Below are 18110 nucleotides of genomic sequence, written 5' to 3' on the forward strand. Positions count from 1 at the left end.
TACCATGGTGCTTATATAAAATTTTAACAATGTATTTTAAGCTCATAGAAACTTCAATCATATACAAAAACTCTATACTTTTACTTCTCCCTTTACACACTTTGTTACTAATGTTATAATTTACATCTTTTTATATTGTGTATCCATTAACATATTTCTATTATAGTTGTTTTAATACTTTAGTCTTTTAACTTTTATTCTGGAATTAAGTGATTTAAATACCACTGTTGCAGTATTAGGTATTTTGTACTTGTCTATAAACTTATTGGTAAGTTTTATACTTTCATATGTTTTGTGTTGCTATTTAGTCCTTTGTTTCAACTTGAAGAACTCCCTTTACCAATTTTTTTTTTGTAAGGTGGGTCTAGTAATTAAATTCTTCACCTTTTGTTTGTCTAGGAAACTCTCTTTTTTTTTTTTTTTAATTTATTTTTTTATTATTTTTTTCTTCAAGCTTTTATTTCAAATACCTGGTGCTCATCAGGACAAGTGCACTCCTTAATCCCCATCACCTATTTAACCCATCCACCCACCCACCTTCCCTCTGGTAACCATCAGTTTATTCTCTATAGTTAAGAGTTTGTTTCTTCAAACTCTTTTGTTTCAAAATATCACATATCCTTGCTATTAACAGTGCCTAGTATCCTACAGTCCAGAGTTCCTGTGTTTTAAAACATCCCAAAGAATAAATCTCCATGTTTGAGTAAAAAGTAGTCAATACATCTTTCACATTTCAGACATATCTTTTTACAAGTATCAGTACAGCCAAATTGTGAGCATCTCTGGGATACTATCATGCAAACTGGCTTGTTTCTGGGGCATTCTCCTAATATCTTCATCCTTTTCTTATCTGGTAGCTTTTATTTATTTTTATTTTTTATTTATTCATGATAGACATAGAGAGAGAGAGAAAGGGATCCCTGGGTGGCGCAGCGGTTTGGTGCCTGCCTTTGGCCCAGGGCGCGATCCTGGAGTCCCGGGATCGAGTCCCGCATCGGGCTCCCAGCATGGAGCCTGCTTCTCCCTCTGCCTGTGTCTCTGCCTCTCTCTCTCTCTCTCTCTCTCTCTCTCTCTGTGACTATCATAAATAAATAAAAATTAAAAAGAGAGAGAGAAAGACACACACAGGCAGAGGGAGAAGCAGGCTCCATGCTGGGAGCCCGACGCGGGATTCGATCCGGGACTCCAGGATCGCGCCCTGGGCCAAAGGCAGGTGCCAAACCGCTGCGCCACCCAGGGGTCTCTCTGGTAGCTTTTGATGTATAGTCCTATGTGATTAAGCACAGAGTATAGTAGTGGGCAGGGGAGGAGGTTTTGGTGAAGAAAACAAGCACACCTTCTCAAAAGGAACATTACTCATTGGAGGATTTGTGGAAAAAGGAACAATTTCTATATGAGTCAGCTTTAGGTTGAAATTATTTTCTTACCTAAATAATCTGATCCTCTGAAGAGTTCAGGTGATGGAAAACTACTTAAACTCTCTTCAAAACTCTTGTATTCTGTGTAAGAGTCTGTCAATGAATAGTTTGGAAAAGAACTAGAAATATGCTGCGAAGTTAGTCCTATAGAATAAACAGAAAGTGAAATGTTTCAATAGTAAACAGATTCAAAATCCTAGAAATTCCTATTTGTAGTAACATACATGCAGTTATATAGAGAGAATGTAAAACTATACAAACAACTGAAAACGCATACTACTATATACCACTGTAACTTCAACCTTAGAAAATAATTCTGATTTTGATGTAAAGGAAGCATTATAATCTTTTTCCATTGCTTTCCTAAGTTTGTAATTTATTCCTTCCCTTCTTTGGTTCAATTGTGATTTTTTACCCCCAAACTCAAGTTTTATATATAAGTAACCCACTAATAGTAAACTAACTAGCTAAGAAGAAAAAGTCTTCTAGTTATTGCATTTAAAAAACAATGAGTTTAAACATAGACAAATAGATCAAAGGAATTCAAGAGAAAGCCCAGAAATAGCCCTCAAACTTATATGAGCAACTGATTTTTTTACCAAGATGCAAAGGCAATTCAGTGGAGAAAGGACACTGTTTTAAACAAATTATCTTGAAGCAACTACATATCTATTATGCAAACGCAAAACAAAAAATTTGCACTCATATCTTCCATCACATAAAAAATTAACTCTAAATGAGTCATTGACATAAATGTAAATCATAAAACTACAAAGGTCCTAGGAAAAAAAAGGAGAAAATCTTCACGACACTGAGGTAGGCAAAGATTTCTTATAATACTAAGAGGATGATTCATAATATAATAGTAGTGATAATTAGACTTGATCAAATTTTAAAACTTCATTTTGAAAGACACTGTTAAGATGAAAGGATAAGCCACAGATTAAGAGAAAATATTTGCAAATGGGTTGGCATCTAGAATATAAATAACCCTGAGGGATCCCTGGGTGGCGCAGCGGTATGGCACCTGCCTTTGGCCCAGGGCGCGATCCTGGAGACCCGGGATCGAATCCCACGTCTGGCTCCCGGTGCATGGAGCCTGCTTCTCCCTCTGCCTGTGTCTCTGCCTCTCTCTCTCTCTCTCTGTGTGACTATCATAAATTAAATAAATAAATAACCCTGAAAATTCAATAATAATAATAAAAAAACCTCTCAATAAGAGGCAAAATATTTGAACAGAGAATCTCTCAGACTAAGGGGTCCGAAAGTTATCCCTCTGAGAATGAACTACAGTGAAGAACTTTCAAATAAATGACAGGGATAGAAATTAATACCAAAAGTTAAGAAACAGGTTTAATAAGAAAAGGGAAAACATAGCCTGCTCCAGTCAGCATTTATTAAACACTTTCAACTGAAAAAATATATGTTAACACTAAATAAAAATTGACAGGGTGGGGGTTAAGGGATAAAAGGAGAGCATGACTCTGATAAATTTATTTCTCCTGCCCAGGGGCTGACTTACAGCCTATCTCTCCTCATCCATTACCTACCTGAGGCACAACTCTGTCCTTCTCACTCTGACCTCACCACATCTTTCTCTTCCACTCCAATCCTATCCTTAAAGTTGACAATGATTTCCTATCTGGCCTCATCTTCTAGCCACCACTCAGCACTTAAATTGATTGACCCAATCTAACCTCCTCTTCACCACATCAGATGTCAGAGGTAGGTTATCCCTCTGAGTTCTTTTCCTTCCCCTACTCCAAGCACCCTACAGTGTCTTGGCCTCGTCCTTACTACTTCTTAGTCTTCTCACTTTTTCATCCTCCCACCACCATGTGTGGTTACATCTCTCTTGCCTTCTAGCTTTCAAAATTCCATGAATACCACACACTACTGTAGAGCCATCCCTTACACCAAATCCCAGAATTCAAGTCAGGCTCAGAAATTAGGAAAATTGGGCAGTCTGGGTGGCTCAGTGATTTAGCGCTGCCTTCAGCCCAGGGCCTGATCCTGGGGATCCAGGATCGAGTCCCACATCAAGCTCCCTGCATGGAGCCTGCTTCTCCCTCTGCCTGTGTCTCTGCCTCTCTCTCTCTCTCTCTCTCTCTCTCATGACTAAATAAATAAAAAAAATTTTTTTTAAAAAGGAAATTAGGAAAATCCCATACTCACCATCTGGATAGTAGGGTAGAGAAAAGAATAAATAAATATTCATGATTATAGCAGTGGAAGGTTGTTCCTAGAGCCACAAGTTAGAAATGTAAATGCATTTAAAGTTATATTCATACCACATTATATGGTCTCATTCATTCAGGGCATATAAAATATAGTGAAAGAGATTAAAGGGGAAAGGAGAGAAAATGAGTGGGAAATATCAGAGAGGGTGACAGAACATGAGAGATTCCTAACTCTGGGAAACAAGCAAGGTGTAGTGGAAGGGGAGGTGGGCGAGGGGGTTAGGGTGACTGGATGACGGGCACTGAGGGGGGTAATTGACGGGATGAGCACTGGGTGTTATGCTATATGTTGGCAAATCAAACTCCAATAAAAAATATACAAAAAATAAAGTTATATTTATATCAAATTATACTATATACTTTTATAAAATCAAATTGTTCTACAAGGCTGGTAATAAAAACAGCAACATCTTGTCTAATACCACCCCAATAATTCCCTAATATACAGAAACAACTACTTTCAACTTTATTGTTTCTTCTAATACCCCCCTTTATATTTCTAAATTAAAATTTATTCAGCAATTCTATTATTATGAATGCTCAAATAATTTATACCTAAGCTATGTACTATGAGCTATATTCAGACCTTTTTGCTACAAGTTGGTTTATTTCAGTTATTGATTATCCCATTTTAAAATTAGTTTTCCAAGTACCTATCAGAATTTTATCCCAAATACTTGCTAAAGTATCAATCTCTTCTCAATAAAAATTCCAAGTTATCAGTTCCTTTTTTTTCTTCTTTCTTCAAATTCTCATTCCCTCTTTCTCTTCTTTCCTTCTTTTTTTTCTAAAGAAGTATTGCTATTGGAGATCTCAATATGCTTGCTCAAATTCAGACTTCTTGTCCTCTAGATGAGCTGCACAAGTGTCTTCTTGGAATTAGCCTAAGAAATTCTTTCACATATTGCTTGTATTGGAGCCTCTGATTTCAAGATACTCTAATTTCTTATTTCTTCTCTAGTTTTGTTGGAGTATCTCCTTTGTTTCCTGGGAAAAGGTAGAAGATCTGTCTAAAAATGTCTTTATACTATGTTCACACTCGAGTGTTTTGGCAGAGTATTCTAGATTAATGTATTAAAACAAATTATCGCTGAGTGAAGTAAGCCAGTCGGAGAAGGACAAACATTATATGTTCTCATTCATTTGGGGAATATAAATAATAGTGAAAGGGAATATAAGGGAAGGGGGAAGAAATGTGTGAGAAATATCAGAAAGGGAGACAGAACGTAAAGACTGCTAACTCTGGGAAACGAACTAGGGGTGGTAGAAGGGGAGGAGGGCGGGGGGTGGGAGTGAATGGGTGACGGGCACTGGGGGTTATTCTGTATGTTAGTAAATTGAACACCAATAAAAAATAAATTAAAAATAAAATAAAATAAAAAAATAAAAATAAAACAAATTATCCCATTTTATAATATTTAACAAATTTAAACTTCACTGCTGTCTCTTCCCCTTCTGTCCCACATCTGGGCAAGCTGATAAGAAAGTCCTGATATTCCATCTTTTGGCAATGGCTACAAGGTAAAAACCATGTCTAGGAAACCTCATTCTGGCTCCACTTAACCACCCCCCACCCCACCCGGTTTCTTCTCCCTGCTCTCTCAAGCCATTTTCAGTCCTATTCAAGAGATGCTCTTCTCTTTAGAAAGCTTCATTATATGAGCAACAAACCTTTCCCTACCCTCTTGCTTATATGGATGACATCACCAATCTTGAAATATGAACCAAATTTTGGCTGCAGATCCATTCTATCTCTGAAATCAGTTTGCTTCAGAGTTTTAAATGCATTTTCCTACCATGTTCTAGCTTCTGGAGTTGCTTTTAGAAACTCAATGTTATTCATATTGTTCATTGTTTATTTGTAATCAACAATTTTTTTTCTGGAAGACTGAAGGATTTCTCTCTTTATCCTGAGGATTTTAAGTCACATTGTATTGTGCCTTGATATGGGTCTTTTTTCATTCGTTGTAATGGGCAGTTGATAGGTTCTTTTGTTATATATACGCATGATCATTTTTTATTCTAGAAAAATTTCTAGCTTTATGTGTTTAATAATTTCCTTTCTGTTTATAATGTCTAGAACTACAATTTCTCAGATGTTAGAATGTCTGAACTCATTTTTCTTTTTAAAACAGCATATAATACATTGCATACAATACAATTCATATTCCATAAATCTCCACCTTTTAAAGTATACAATTTAGCTATTTTTAGTATACTCACAGAATTATGTCACCACTGCCATTATTTTTATCTTTTAATGTTTATTCAATTTTTGGAATATTTCCTTAAATTCATCATTCAATCCTAAACATCCTAGAATGTTTTATTTCTGACTTCGTATTTTTATTTTTTAAGAATACGTTCTGTTCTCTAAGTGCTCCTTTTCATAGTACCTTGTACTCATTTCATGGATACATAGTTTCATTATGTTCAGGATTATTATTATTTTATTATCCCGAGGATAATGAAAACATGGTTTTTAAAATTTTTCGTTTCTTTGCAATGTCTATGTCCTTCAAGCTTCTTTTGTTTAGGTATCATTTATTTAATGATCATTTAAAAGCTTTCATTAAATGCCCTGTAATTCTTGAATGTTCAAGAATGAGGCACTAAACAGCAATTGGAAACTCTAAATTCATGAGTGGGGTTTAGGAAATATTGGGCTTCACTGATGGGTATTTAGATAGGGAGCAGGGCATTACTGCTAGAATATAGGTCTCCTTCTGTGCAGAGAAGACTACAAAAGAGAATCCTCCACTCTCCTAGTTGGGGAGTATTTTCCTGAGTGGGGTAAGGTGGGATAAGGGGCCTGAAAGTTACCCAGGTATACAAACTTAATTCCCTTCCCTCACCTCTGCACCCTTCTACTTATCAATACAGCAGTGCTGAGTCCAGATCCTCTGCTTCAAAGTATCTGGACTGCCAGCGTGGGAAAAAGTCGTTGCTTGACAACACAGTGTTGGGGAAGGGATCAGAGCATCTAATCATTAATTTAAAGACTTCCAAAAATCCTCCTATTTTCAACACTATCTGTACTCATTTCTTCAGGAATGTATGATGACTCTAATTCCTGAAACTATAGCCTCAATCAGTTTATTTCTTTGCTGGTCCTTACTCTAGTCATCTAGCTTTCAATTTTTTTTCTTTTCTTTTCTTTTCTTTTCTTTTCTTTTCTTTCTTTCTTTCTTCCTCTTCTTTCTTTTCTTTTCTTTTCTTTTTTCTGTTAGGCCAAATATAACTTACTCATCTACCTTCCATATTCTAAATTTTGTTGGTTACTTCTTGTCAGCCAAGGTGTCTTCTCTTTTTCTCTACCTTGTGGCTTCATGCTCTTTTTATCCTTTAATTGATAATTTAGTGATGTTTCAAAAGGGAGAAGTAAATGTCTATGTTCAATCTTCCATCCTAAATATAAAGTCCTGAATTAATTTTCATCATGTTGCAAAATTATTACATTCCAAGGCAGAATTAAAACAGTTACTTACATATTAAATGGAATTCTGTAGGCTTTTAAAAACCTAATCATCTACATTTTATTATGGGAAAAAAAGAATTCCAGGTTTCAAATATCAATCAACAAATGACACCTTAGAATACAACCAGTTTGCAAATTGGACACAGTCCATTTTCTATTTCCTTCTATCTTTTACACATCAACTTGATAAATCTAGTAACCAAGGACATATATTATGTATTTAAACTATAATTTAAGAAAATAATAATTATGGTTAAATAGGTTATTTTCTCTAAACAGCATATAAAACTCATTCAACAAGCATTTGAAATTATATCATGTCCCAAACATGGGCATAAAAGGTAAGGCTTATTCTCAATGGCTGTAGAGCCAAGAGTAACAAAAGCAATAATACTGTTGTTTTGAGTCCTAACAGAAGTATACAAAGAGTACCACAGAATTCCCAGGAAAGAACAAATTCATGTAGGAAGAGAAAACTCTGCTTAGGAGAACTTCCCAGTAGAGACAGCATCTGATTTTTTTTTCTTAAAGAACAAGTAGAAGTTAAACAGGTAAAGAGGGGAGAGGGCAGGAGACACATTTGTTGAGCACATCTCTTATTCTTTTGTACTATATTCTAAGAAATGTTCCTATATTCTATTTTCTAGCTATTTAATTTGATTTTGAGCTGAACTCATTTTAACATTCAGATCATTTAATGAGGTATTAAATTTGATGATATTTTTAGTTTCTGGGGACTATAATTTTTGTTAAAGCAGACAGTTATATTATAGATCCAGTGGCCTCTTGTCTTTAAAGAGATATTTAAAGTTTTTCACTATTTCTCCATTTGTTATTGTTTGCTCCATTTGTTGCCTCTCTTCCATGCCACTGCTTTATTCAAAGGTTTGGCTGCTCCTGGTTGTTCTCTACTTAAGAAGCTTTACTTGTATAGCAGTGCATATAAATTCTGAAACAGCAGCCTACTTCTGGAGATTTTTAGAAGAGTGATGAGACATTCTGAGAACCTATGTTCTGCATGATGATATCTTCTTGTATTTTCTGAGTACTGTAGGTTACTTGGGGCACTGTCCTAATTGGCTAATGTATATACTACAAGATTCCATTATCAGAAATCCCACTTCAGAGAGCCATACTATATCTCTATCCTGGGGTTAACAAGCATAAGCATAATCTATCTCTTTTACCTTTTTCTCCCTCTGCTACCCTTGTGGCAATCTGTATCTACTTCAGACTCTCTTCTGCTTCTCACTCCAGCCCCAAAATCGACACTTATGAGCCAAACCCTTAGTTCACTTTGTTTAGGAGTAGTTCCCAGGGTTTATCCTGGCAGCAAGTATTGTAGCTGTCAACATTTCCAATGTAAGAAAGGGATGAGAAGGAACCAGGCCACGTAGTGGCAGAATGTAGTGTTTAATTCATAACCTTGACAATTCCTTCAGGGTCCTTTTATTATAGTAGTTTGTGTGTGCATGTGTGTGGAGTGTGTGTGTGTGTTTGTATTTATTGAACAACTGTTTCAAATGTCTCTAGAGCTATTCTTAACTCCGCAGTGGTTTTTCTCTGCTCTTCAAATATTCAGCAATCTGATCTCATCTGGGTTTTTTTTTTTAGATTTTATTTATTTATTCATGAGAGACACAGAGAGAGACAGAGATACAGGCAGAGGGAGAAGCAGGCTCCTGGCAGGGAGCCTGATGAGGGACTTGATCCCAAGTCCCCAGGATCACGCCCTGGACCAAAGGCAGCACTAAACCGCCAAGCCACCCAGGGATCCCTGATTTCATCTGGTTTTAAGAATCCCTCAGTAAAAAAAAAAAAAAAAAAAAAAAAAAAAAAGAATCCCTCAGTATTTCTGGTGTGCTGATGGAATCCTTTCTTGTTTTTAAATATAACTTCAATTACACCAATATGTAAATGGCTCATAAATTTCTATCAGCAGCCCTCCATATCCAACTGCCTATTTGGCATTCTACTTAGTCATCTTAAAAGTACTCATAATATATTAAAGACATAACTTATGATCCTTCCCTCAAGCAAGATTTTTTTTTTTTTAATATTTTTTTTCAACTTTTTATTTATTTATGATAGTCACAGAGAGAGAGAGAGAGAGAGGCAGAGACACAGGCCGAGGGAGAAGCAGGCTCCATGCACCGGGAGCCCGATGTGGGATTCGATCCCGGGTCTCCAGGATCGCGCCCTGGGCCAAAGGCAGGCGCCAAACCGCTGCGCCACCCAGGGATCCCAAGATTTTTTTTTTTTAAATGATACCACCTTACATCCAGTTACACAAGCCTGAAACAGATCTCTTTGATTTTGATCCCTCCATCTCCTTCATTCTTCATTTGCCATATTCTGGCAGTTTCAGTTCCTAAAATAGTCATGAGCTATGCCCACTTCTTTCCATATATATCCTATGTCTTATTTTAGTACAAAGTGCCATCAATTCTCCCCTAAACTACTGTAATAACCTCCCATCTGGTCTATTTGCATCCATTCATGCTTCTTTCCACACCACAGCCAAGGTGATCATATATTTTCCTAAGTAAAAGACTTCAGTGGCTTCTTGCTGCTCCAAATACAAACACCAATATCTTTGGCATTTCCCCCTCCTCTCTGTACCACAGCCACACTGGCTTTCTTTCAGTTCACTGAACACATAAGTCTTAGTCCCATATTAGGGTCTTTGCACATGCCGTTCCCTCTGTCTGGATGGTTCTTAACTCAGTTAATTTGCAAGGTATTTTCTCCTTTTCTTCCTATCTCAATTCATTTGCTGTTCTCTCATGGAAGCCTTCTCTAAATTCTCCAATTAAACCCAATTAGTTATACTCAACTCAATCTCTTTTGTAGTATTTATCTCAATTTTGATTTACTGGTGTGTTCTTGAAGGCTTTGAGGATGAGGTCCATTGTAAAGGCAGAAGGATTCACCTTGAACTAGAAGAAAGACCCCTCTTCCACTGAGATGGGAAGATGAGGCAAAAATCTAGATGGACGCTTATATTTGTAAGAAACAAAGCTGAGGGAGTTCACATCTGACAGTCTTACCTGATATTAGCTCACTATTGGATGAACTACTGTCAACCTGGAGGTCATCAGGCACTGACTCCTAAGGGAAATAAGAATTAAAAATATAACACAAATTATGGGACTGAATATTTTCATATTATACTGTTTTATCATGTTGATTTGGTTATTTTGATAGAGAAAAACTAATATCAACTTTGTGTGTCAGTTTCATATGCAATAGATTCTTTCAGCCTACTGATCACAGACATGATCTGATATTTAATATTAAATTAAAAAGTAAAGTAAAAAAAATAAGTTAATTAATTAATTAAAAAGTAAATACTAAAATATAATAATGTGGACATATCTACAGAGTCAGCAATATGCTATCAACTACCTACTGTGGGATAAATCAGCAACCAGAAGTTAAAAGTGAATATTCTTCTGATCTCCTAGGTAAAAAGGGCTTTTCTTTCTCTAAATATGAAAGCAAAAGAAATCACAAGACTGATAAGTCTAAAATACCAGAAATATGATCAAAGGCAAACACAAAAATATAAAAATATTCGTTATACATGTGTGTAAAAGAGTAATTATCTTCAACATATAATGAATAAGCAGTTCACAGAAAAAGAAACAAATGGCTAATAAAATGACGGAAGGAAGTGTTTACTAACATTCAGAGAAATGAAATATCAAATAACAGGCTACTTTTCATCTTTCAAATATATGTATTTTTTAAGTATCAGGTAAAATGGTGCCAAGTGGCCAACACAAATCAGAAACTTTATTTTTTTTTTTTAAATTTTTATTTATTTATGATAGTCACACAGAGAGAGAGAGAGAGGCACAGACATAGGCAGAGGGAGAAGCAGGCTCCATGCACCGGGAGCCTGACGTGGGATTCGATCCCGGGTCTCCAAGATCGCGCCCCGGGCCAAAGGCAGGCGATAAACCGCTGCGCCACCCAGGGATCCTTTTTTTTTTTTTTTTTTTTTAATTTTTATTTAACAAATCAGAAACTTTAAACACGATCCAACCCCTGATTCACTACAAAGTTATTTGCCTTAGGATAACAATTTTAAGGTACACAAAAACTTCTGTGGTACAATGTCCACTGATATCTAAAATGGCAAAACCTGGGAAACAATCTCAATCCTCCAACCCCAGGAAAATAGTTATATAAATTACCGTATATCTATCTTTAAGACAAAAAGCACTATGCAGACATTAAAAATCATATTTTTGAAGACCATTTAATGTTAGAGGAATATACAATAAAGATAAAATTTTCTAAATTGAAAAAAAGGCACAGAAAAAAGCAATGTAAAGAAATACATAAAAACTAGAAGAAACTTTTTAAACTTTTTTTTTTTTTTGCATATTCTGAATCATCTACAAGGAACACTTAACACTGTTAAAAATCTGGAGTAAAATCCTTTTGAATAAATGCCTTTTGTTGGAACTGCCCACCCCCAAAACACATGTTTTAGAGAGATATGTAAGCTAAAGCACTGGAACACGACTATTTAATGCTAATGATAGATGAGTCACAAGCAATTTTTAAAATCTGAGTTTCTCCAAACTACTGCTATATATCTTTAAAATATTATATGGAATCCATATTACATACAGTAGACCAGGAAGTTCTATAATATTCTGATGATAATAAACAGTTTCTAGTTGTTAATGGAAAGTCAAATGAGAATGAAAATGGTTTTTAAATGGTTTAAGTGCTATTAAACATTGGGGAGTTACCAAGAAAACTTAAATATACCTGTTTCATAGAAAATTAGTCACTAATGGGCATTTCTCAAATTTTTGTCGAGGGAAACTAAAAAAAAAAGAAATATATATATATATGTATATATATGGCTATGAATCCACAGAATCAGAAATTCAAGGCCCTATCTAAAGAGAAAACACCAACGTTTATAAAAACGCTAGGAAGCTATGTAGTCTTTACTGAACAAAAACCTTATTGTACTTTAATCTGAAGGCACATTGGTTACCGGTTGGTCTCTGCTTTAAGTATATCAAAGGTCCATACAAGGAACATACATACACTCAATGGTGCAGTCTTCTCATCCGCGGGCTCTTCATTAGTGATATTTTCTTGCAGGCTTTTCTGTCCTGTAACTCTTAACGGAGTGCTAGGCAAACAAACAACACAATTAATTTTTCATGGTGTGGACTTGGCTCTCCGCGTCTCTGTTCACAGTTCACACTGGAACCTTAAAGGCTATTTGGGGACATCATTAAGAAAAAGTAAAGACCCCAGTGGACTAACTTGTACCCAGTACTTGCTGATGGTATGAATGCTTTCCTGAAGGTTTTATCTCACTTGCTTTTAAGTAACTTGGCAAAACTGCTCTTAAGAAAAATTAATAAATCTTTCCGAGGGCACCTGGGTGGCTCAGTCAGTTGAGCTCCCACTAGAGATTTCGGCTGAGGTCGTGATCTCATGGGTCCTGAGATCAAGCCGCATTCCCCAGGGCGTCGGCTTGGGATTCGCTCTCCCTGGGCCTGCTCTCTCGCTCGCCTTCTGTCTCAAATAATTTCTGGGTCTATGTTCTGAGAGGAGCCAACTCGTCAAGAGTGTTCCACCTATCTTCTTCCTTGACTCTTAGAATGAGAGGCTCCAGGCAGAAAATGAGGACGTAAGTTTCGAGGAGGCAGAAGGCCCGGGCCTGGCACTAGCGGCTACGCACCTCCGCGGCCTAGGGCCGCCACCTCCCCGCCCACTGCACTCGGCCTTCTCCGAGATCTTCTGCAAACGGTGCATTTTCCCCTTCAGGCCTGAGAAAAGACGACATATTTCAGGGCAAAGCCTGGAGGCGCGCTTGCCGCCCTTGAGTGTCTGTGGGCCAAGACCTCGTCACCGGCCTCCCAGCTGGGGCTTACGGCGCGCGGAGTGCCTTCTGCCTGGAACCGGGGGAGGCTCTGCCTTCGCGGTGGGGCCTTGGTCCGGTGTTGGGGTTAGGTTGAGCCTCTGGCCGGCCCGCTTCTTGCGGGTATAGACCTGCAGCGACCACATTGCCACCTCGCCCCCAAGGCCTCGGGACCTTGGCCCCCCACAGCCTGTCCCTTCGCCTTCCTGAGGACACGAGCTACAGTCAGAGTGCGCCACCGTCCAGGCAGTGTCGCTGCCTGCGGAGCAATAGGAGAGGAACGGCGGGCAAAGAGAAGCAGAAAGCCCACAGCGCCGGTGCCCGACTGACTGAAGCCGCTCGCAGGACTCCCGCCCTTTTTTTAATCGCTACCAAACCGCGCGATGGCTTCTGGGAAACGGCGTAACGAGGAGGAGACTCCGCCCCCCTGGAGGCCGCCCCGCCCCCTCGGAGACGCGGCGTTCGGGGGTTTGAGGGTGGGCTCGAGTGGTTGCAGGACCAGGGGCGCAGGCTCCGTCCTCTCTGTGCGGAAGGGAAGCGTGTGCGGAGAAGCCATTTAATTCTCCAGAAGGTTGCTCCTTTCTCATTCTTTCCTTAGTGTGATGGGCCCGTCACGCGTACGCTAGTGGTGGCCCGGCCCCTCGTAACATTGCAGTGACCCTTGGTAAGGGAGTTCAGGTGTTCAAACGTAGGGCCTCGAGCCGAGGGAGAGGGACTGGGGAGAAGGATGGAGGCTGTCACCGGACTCAGTGCCCAAAGGTCAGCCGGGAACGAAAGCACATTAGTCCAATGGGGAATATCCTGAGCAATCAGCTTCAGTCGCAGGCCCACCAATATACGACGGGAGGGGGGCGCTGAGCATTCAAAGATCTTGGTTCCACGATATTTCTTTTTAAGGAAAGCAGAATCCCTTAGCCCCTGCCCAGGAGCTATCTCCTGGACATCGGGGCAGCCTTATGACCAAGGGAGAGAATTTCTTACCTCTTGGGGCTCAGCTAGTTTGCTCTGCCTCATTGCAGGGAAGTAGGAATGGCCTCGCTCTCTCCATACACCCTGGATGAACCATCTGGCTGCATCTGATAAACATATTGTGCACATAATAACCATTTTCCTATTTTTAAAAATGACATTTCACAACATTAAAAAAATACATTTGTAGAAATAAAATTACAAAAACTTAAAGGACTTTTTTTGTGATATTCCACTATTGTATGTGTGACTATAGCACACATGCAGCCACAATATTTTCATAATGAAATCACTCTGGATTTTTTTAAATTTAAAATATGCTCATAGAAAGTCATGACAGTTGATTCAATATGTAATTAATCATTAAAACTTAGCTTTGTAAAGAGCAGAAGGTGATTATCCTTACCTAATTAGATATAATGCTTTGAATCCCTGCATCAATACTTACCCAGCACCTTACTCTGTATTAGACGTTGTGGTAGGTCCTGGGGATACAGAGGTGTGTTAGAAACAGTCCTCCGGTCTAGGATCTCATAGTGGTGTTGCAGTGCAAAGCAATTATCATATTTCAACCTCCTTTTCTTGAGTCATATCCATAATATGCTCACAGACAGTCTCTAGTTTACAAGTCAGGTCTCCAGGCTCTCCTTTTTCCCTTTGAGGGGCTGTTGTGAAAAAAACTTGGAGTTCTTAAATGACCTGTGGGAGGTCTGGGTCCTTCCATGCCCTACACCTAGAAATGGAAGAAACAATGAAAAAAGAAAGCAGCTTAAAGCAAAAGCTGATCTGTGCTTTGGTGACCCTATGCCCTACAGGTCTGTCTCACTCTACTGATCTGCATTTACTGAAATGCCATCAAGTAAAGATTTATGGGAGTTGATGCATAGGGTTTCAAAACTGGAATGATTTCTTGAAACAAAAGAGGTCCTTGGAGATAATCTAGTTGCCTCTTCATTTTGCAGCTGAGAGAACCACAGCCTAGGGAGGAGGCTCCTTATGACAGATGATTGGCATAGGTGGTATGAGTCTCTCTGGGCTTTTGGCTAGTGTGTTTGTCATGACCCTGTTCCTCCTAACACATAGCTGGGAGGGGGTAGGGAGGACAAGGAAAGGAGTTTGAACCCCTTAGTAGCAAGGGAATGAAAGAGACTACAGACAGACTTGGTCTGTTTAAAACTTCACCCAGAACCAGCCTATAAAAGGGAAGATGTGTCCCTTACAAAAGGATGAGGTAGGGCAGACACATCTCAATTCAGTTATCTCTTTGTCTCCCCACATTCTGTCCCCAAATCCACAAGTGCCAGTGCAAGTATCCAAGAGTGTTAAATTGAACCTCTCCCACTTCCCTTGGCACTCCTTCCATATCTACACTCAGAATTCTGTTATCACTGTTTCAGTTCAGTCATGTGATTGGTTTGACTAGGTTTGGAACAGTTAATGCAGTTACTAATTTCCATGGGAAAACAAATTCCAAATTTTGAAGAGATTTCTCAAGAAAGTTTTTTTTGAAAACAGCCAGCTTGTGGCTTTAGGATTCCTTGGAGCCCAGAAGAAATCTTTCCGTAGGCTTTCTTATGGAGTGATCCAACCCACTGATCAGTTTTTTTTTTTTTTTAATTTTTTTTTTTAATTTATTTATGATAGTCACAGAGAGAGAGAGAGAGGCAGAGACACAGGCAGAGGGAGAAGCAGGCTCCATGCACCGGGAGCCTGATGTGGGACTCGATCCCGGGTCTCCAGGATCGCGCCCCGGGCCAAAGGCAGGCGCCAAACCGCTGCGCCACCCAGGGATCCCCCACTGATCAGTTTTATTTGTGGTACTGTCCACAGGTTTCAAGGTGCAATTGAAAAACCAGTTTAGTTTTGCTTATTTGACAAGAATGAAACAAACAACCACAATGATAGATGAAATGTATTTTCAGGAAGTGCAATCATAATGGACATGAACATTATGCATGAATACATGAAAAAGAGCCAAGGGGATTTTTCATTAAATGGATATTTCTTGAGCATCCACTTATAGACCAGACCTTCTGCGCTGAGGCTACAATCTCAAGCTACTCAGTCGAGTGGGGGTGTGGCAGAGGGAATCTTCTAAGATAAAAGGATAGTTGAGCTGTTATAAGACCGGCATGATAGAAGTTAGCAGGGAGTTAAAAGGCTATGGCATTCTATGAAAAGGGGACCATATGTGCCATGTGGAGGCACAGAAAAGCATGATGCTTTTAGGGGACTGCATAAAGTAGATGGTATGACTGGAGCCAAGGCTCCGTGGGGGAAGGGCAGGAGAAGATGCGAGGCCTTGTGCGCTGAACCAGGGAGTTTGAACTTCATCCTGAGAACTATGGGGAAGTCATTGAAGGAATACTAATCAGGAAAGCGGCATGACCAAATTTTCAATTTAGAAAGATCACACTGACTAAAATGTGGATGGTGAAATTTAAGAAAGCTGCGGTGGAAACGAGAAGACTAATTAAGAAAGGATGGTAATATTCCAGACCAGAGATGAGAGTTGCCCCAACTCTACTAACAGCTGTGAGAACGAAGGCGTGGGTGACAGCAAATATACAAAGAAAGAACCTGCGTCACTTAGCATGGCAGAATGGACCATTTTAAGAAAGTCTGACCATTAGCTTGGATATGGGTAGAAGACATTATAGAAATACTATTTCAGGGGCATCACAATGGAAAATTTGAATACAGTTATTCTTTCAAAAGTATAAAAATGACTTAAATCCAGGACACGTGATAAAAGCAAATGTGCAAAGCAAAGGAGAGCATCTCTGGGTGGGGACTGTAAATCTTTGGAGTTTGGGGATCCCTACAAAGGATGCAGAGTATGCTGACTAGTGTGAGAAAGCTGGACATAATATTTACCATCGGCACTATGATCAATGATGACTAATATACTAACATCAGGGGATTATGCTATATAAATATATAAAATAGTAATTATAAGCAACTTTGAGAAATGAAAAATCTTTATTTTTTACAAAAGTTTTCATAAATGCATTTTATATTTGATAGGCATGCTATTATAACAAAGCAACTAAAAATATAATTACAGTTAAGATACTTTAATGCGTATTTAAAAGGTAATATTTTAATCTCCTCAGTTTTTAGAAATTGAAAGTAGGATAAGCAATTCTTCAAAAAATATCAATTTCCTTCCCCAACCCCCACCCCATGCAATTGTTGCAATGACTTAATAAGGAAAATTAGTCAAATGAATGCCTAGAAGCCACTGTCAACCTCATCAAAACCTTTTCAGTTTGGGACAAGGTTTAGAAATGCTTATATTCCAGGTATTTATCTATTGCCTCTAGGTTATAACCATTCATTGTTCTAAGTCAAGAGTTCCTCATTTAGGGCTTTGTCCTCGCTTGAATGTTAATCCCATTCTTCCTGCAGTTAATTGTAGAATCACAGAAAGGACTGTGCCCATACTTAAAAAATTCAGACTATCAGGATTGTTTTCCTTTTCATGTTTATGCTTCCTTAAAATAAAAACAGGCAAGAAAATATAGCAACTTAGTTCAACATATAATTTATCAATTTATCAATATCAATGTATCAATCTTATATATGGTTATTCATTCTTTTCTTCCTGAGATATTAAGCAAGTTTGTAAGCAATCTGTTTTCATGCAAAAAATACATTTTTCCATTGTTTACATTCATTTCATAGTATTTTGTATTCTAAATAACTATATCACTTTGTGCTTTATACATTTGGAAAATAAAGAATAATTCATTTTCCTTACTGCAGAAAAAATAAAAGATGATCAGTTCATTGATGGGTAATACAACCAAATTAAGTGCTACCTTCAAGTTGCTGAAACATTACCTGACTATAAAAATTGCAATGGGAAGTTCTATTTTTCCTCATGCATCCAGTTTTACTTAAATTTAGAATGAAAGTTTGACTAGCATATATGAGGGAGACATGGTATGTTTATTCCTCGGACTTGTGAGTTTGTGAGTTCCTAAAATGTGGAACTAGACCTCCACACCATACCTCATTTTCTCTCACTGGAGGGGAATCACAATATAAAGATGTCTTTTATGGAAAAGGAAAAAAAATTGGCATATATTCTATTTTAA

At 38.2% G+C, this 18110-nt stretch overlaps 1 protein-coding gene across 6 annotated transcripts in view; it reads right to left on the reverse strand.

Annotated features, from left to right (window-relative positions):
• Positions 1-14713, reverse strand: part of MEIKIN (meiotic kinetochore factor) — a 77829-nt gene extending 63116 nt beyond the window's left edge. For 3 of the 6 annotated variants that reach the window (XR_005366659.1, XR_005366661.1, XR_005366660.1), the window contains exons 1-5: positions 13052-13441; positions 12859-12946; positions 12213-12300; positions 10187-10247; positions 1428-1562 (exon numbers count right to left, since the gene is read on the reverse strand). Coding sequence is in view for 2 of the 6 variants with exons in the window: in XM_038552098.1 (XP_038408026.1) it covers positions 1428-1562; positions 10187-10247; positions 12213-12300; positions 12859-12946; positions 13052-13184 (505 nt within the window). In the remaining 4 variants the exon portion in view is untranslated. Of the gene's footprint in view, positions 1-1427; positions 1563-10186; positions 10248-12212; positions 12301-12858; positions 12947-13051; positions 13442-14019; positions 14115-14455 lie in introns of those variants that run through there. The other 3 variants (XM_038552099.1, XR_005366658.1, XM_038552098.1) reach the window with 3 other exon arrangements.
• Between the last annotated feature and the right edge of the window lie 3397 nt (positions 14714-18110).

This window comes from Canis lupus, chromosome 11, assembly GCF_011100685.1.
Source record: "Canis lupus familiaris isolate Mischka breed German Shepherd chromosome 11, alternate assembly UU_Cfam_GSD_1.0, whole genome shotgun sequence".
Lineage (NCBI taxonomy): Eukaryota > Metazoa > Chordata > Mammalia > Carnivora > Canidae > Canis > Canis lupus.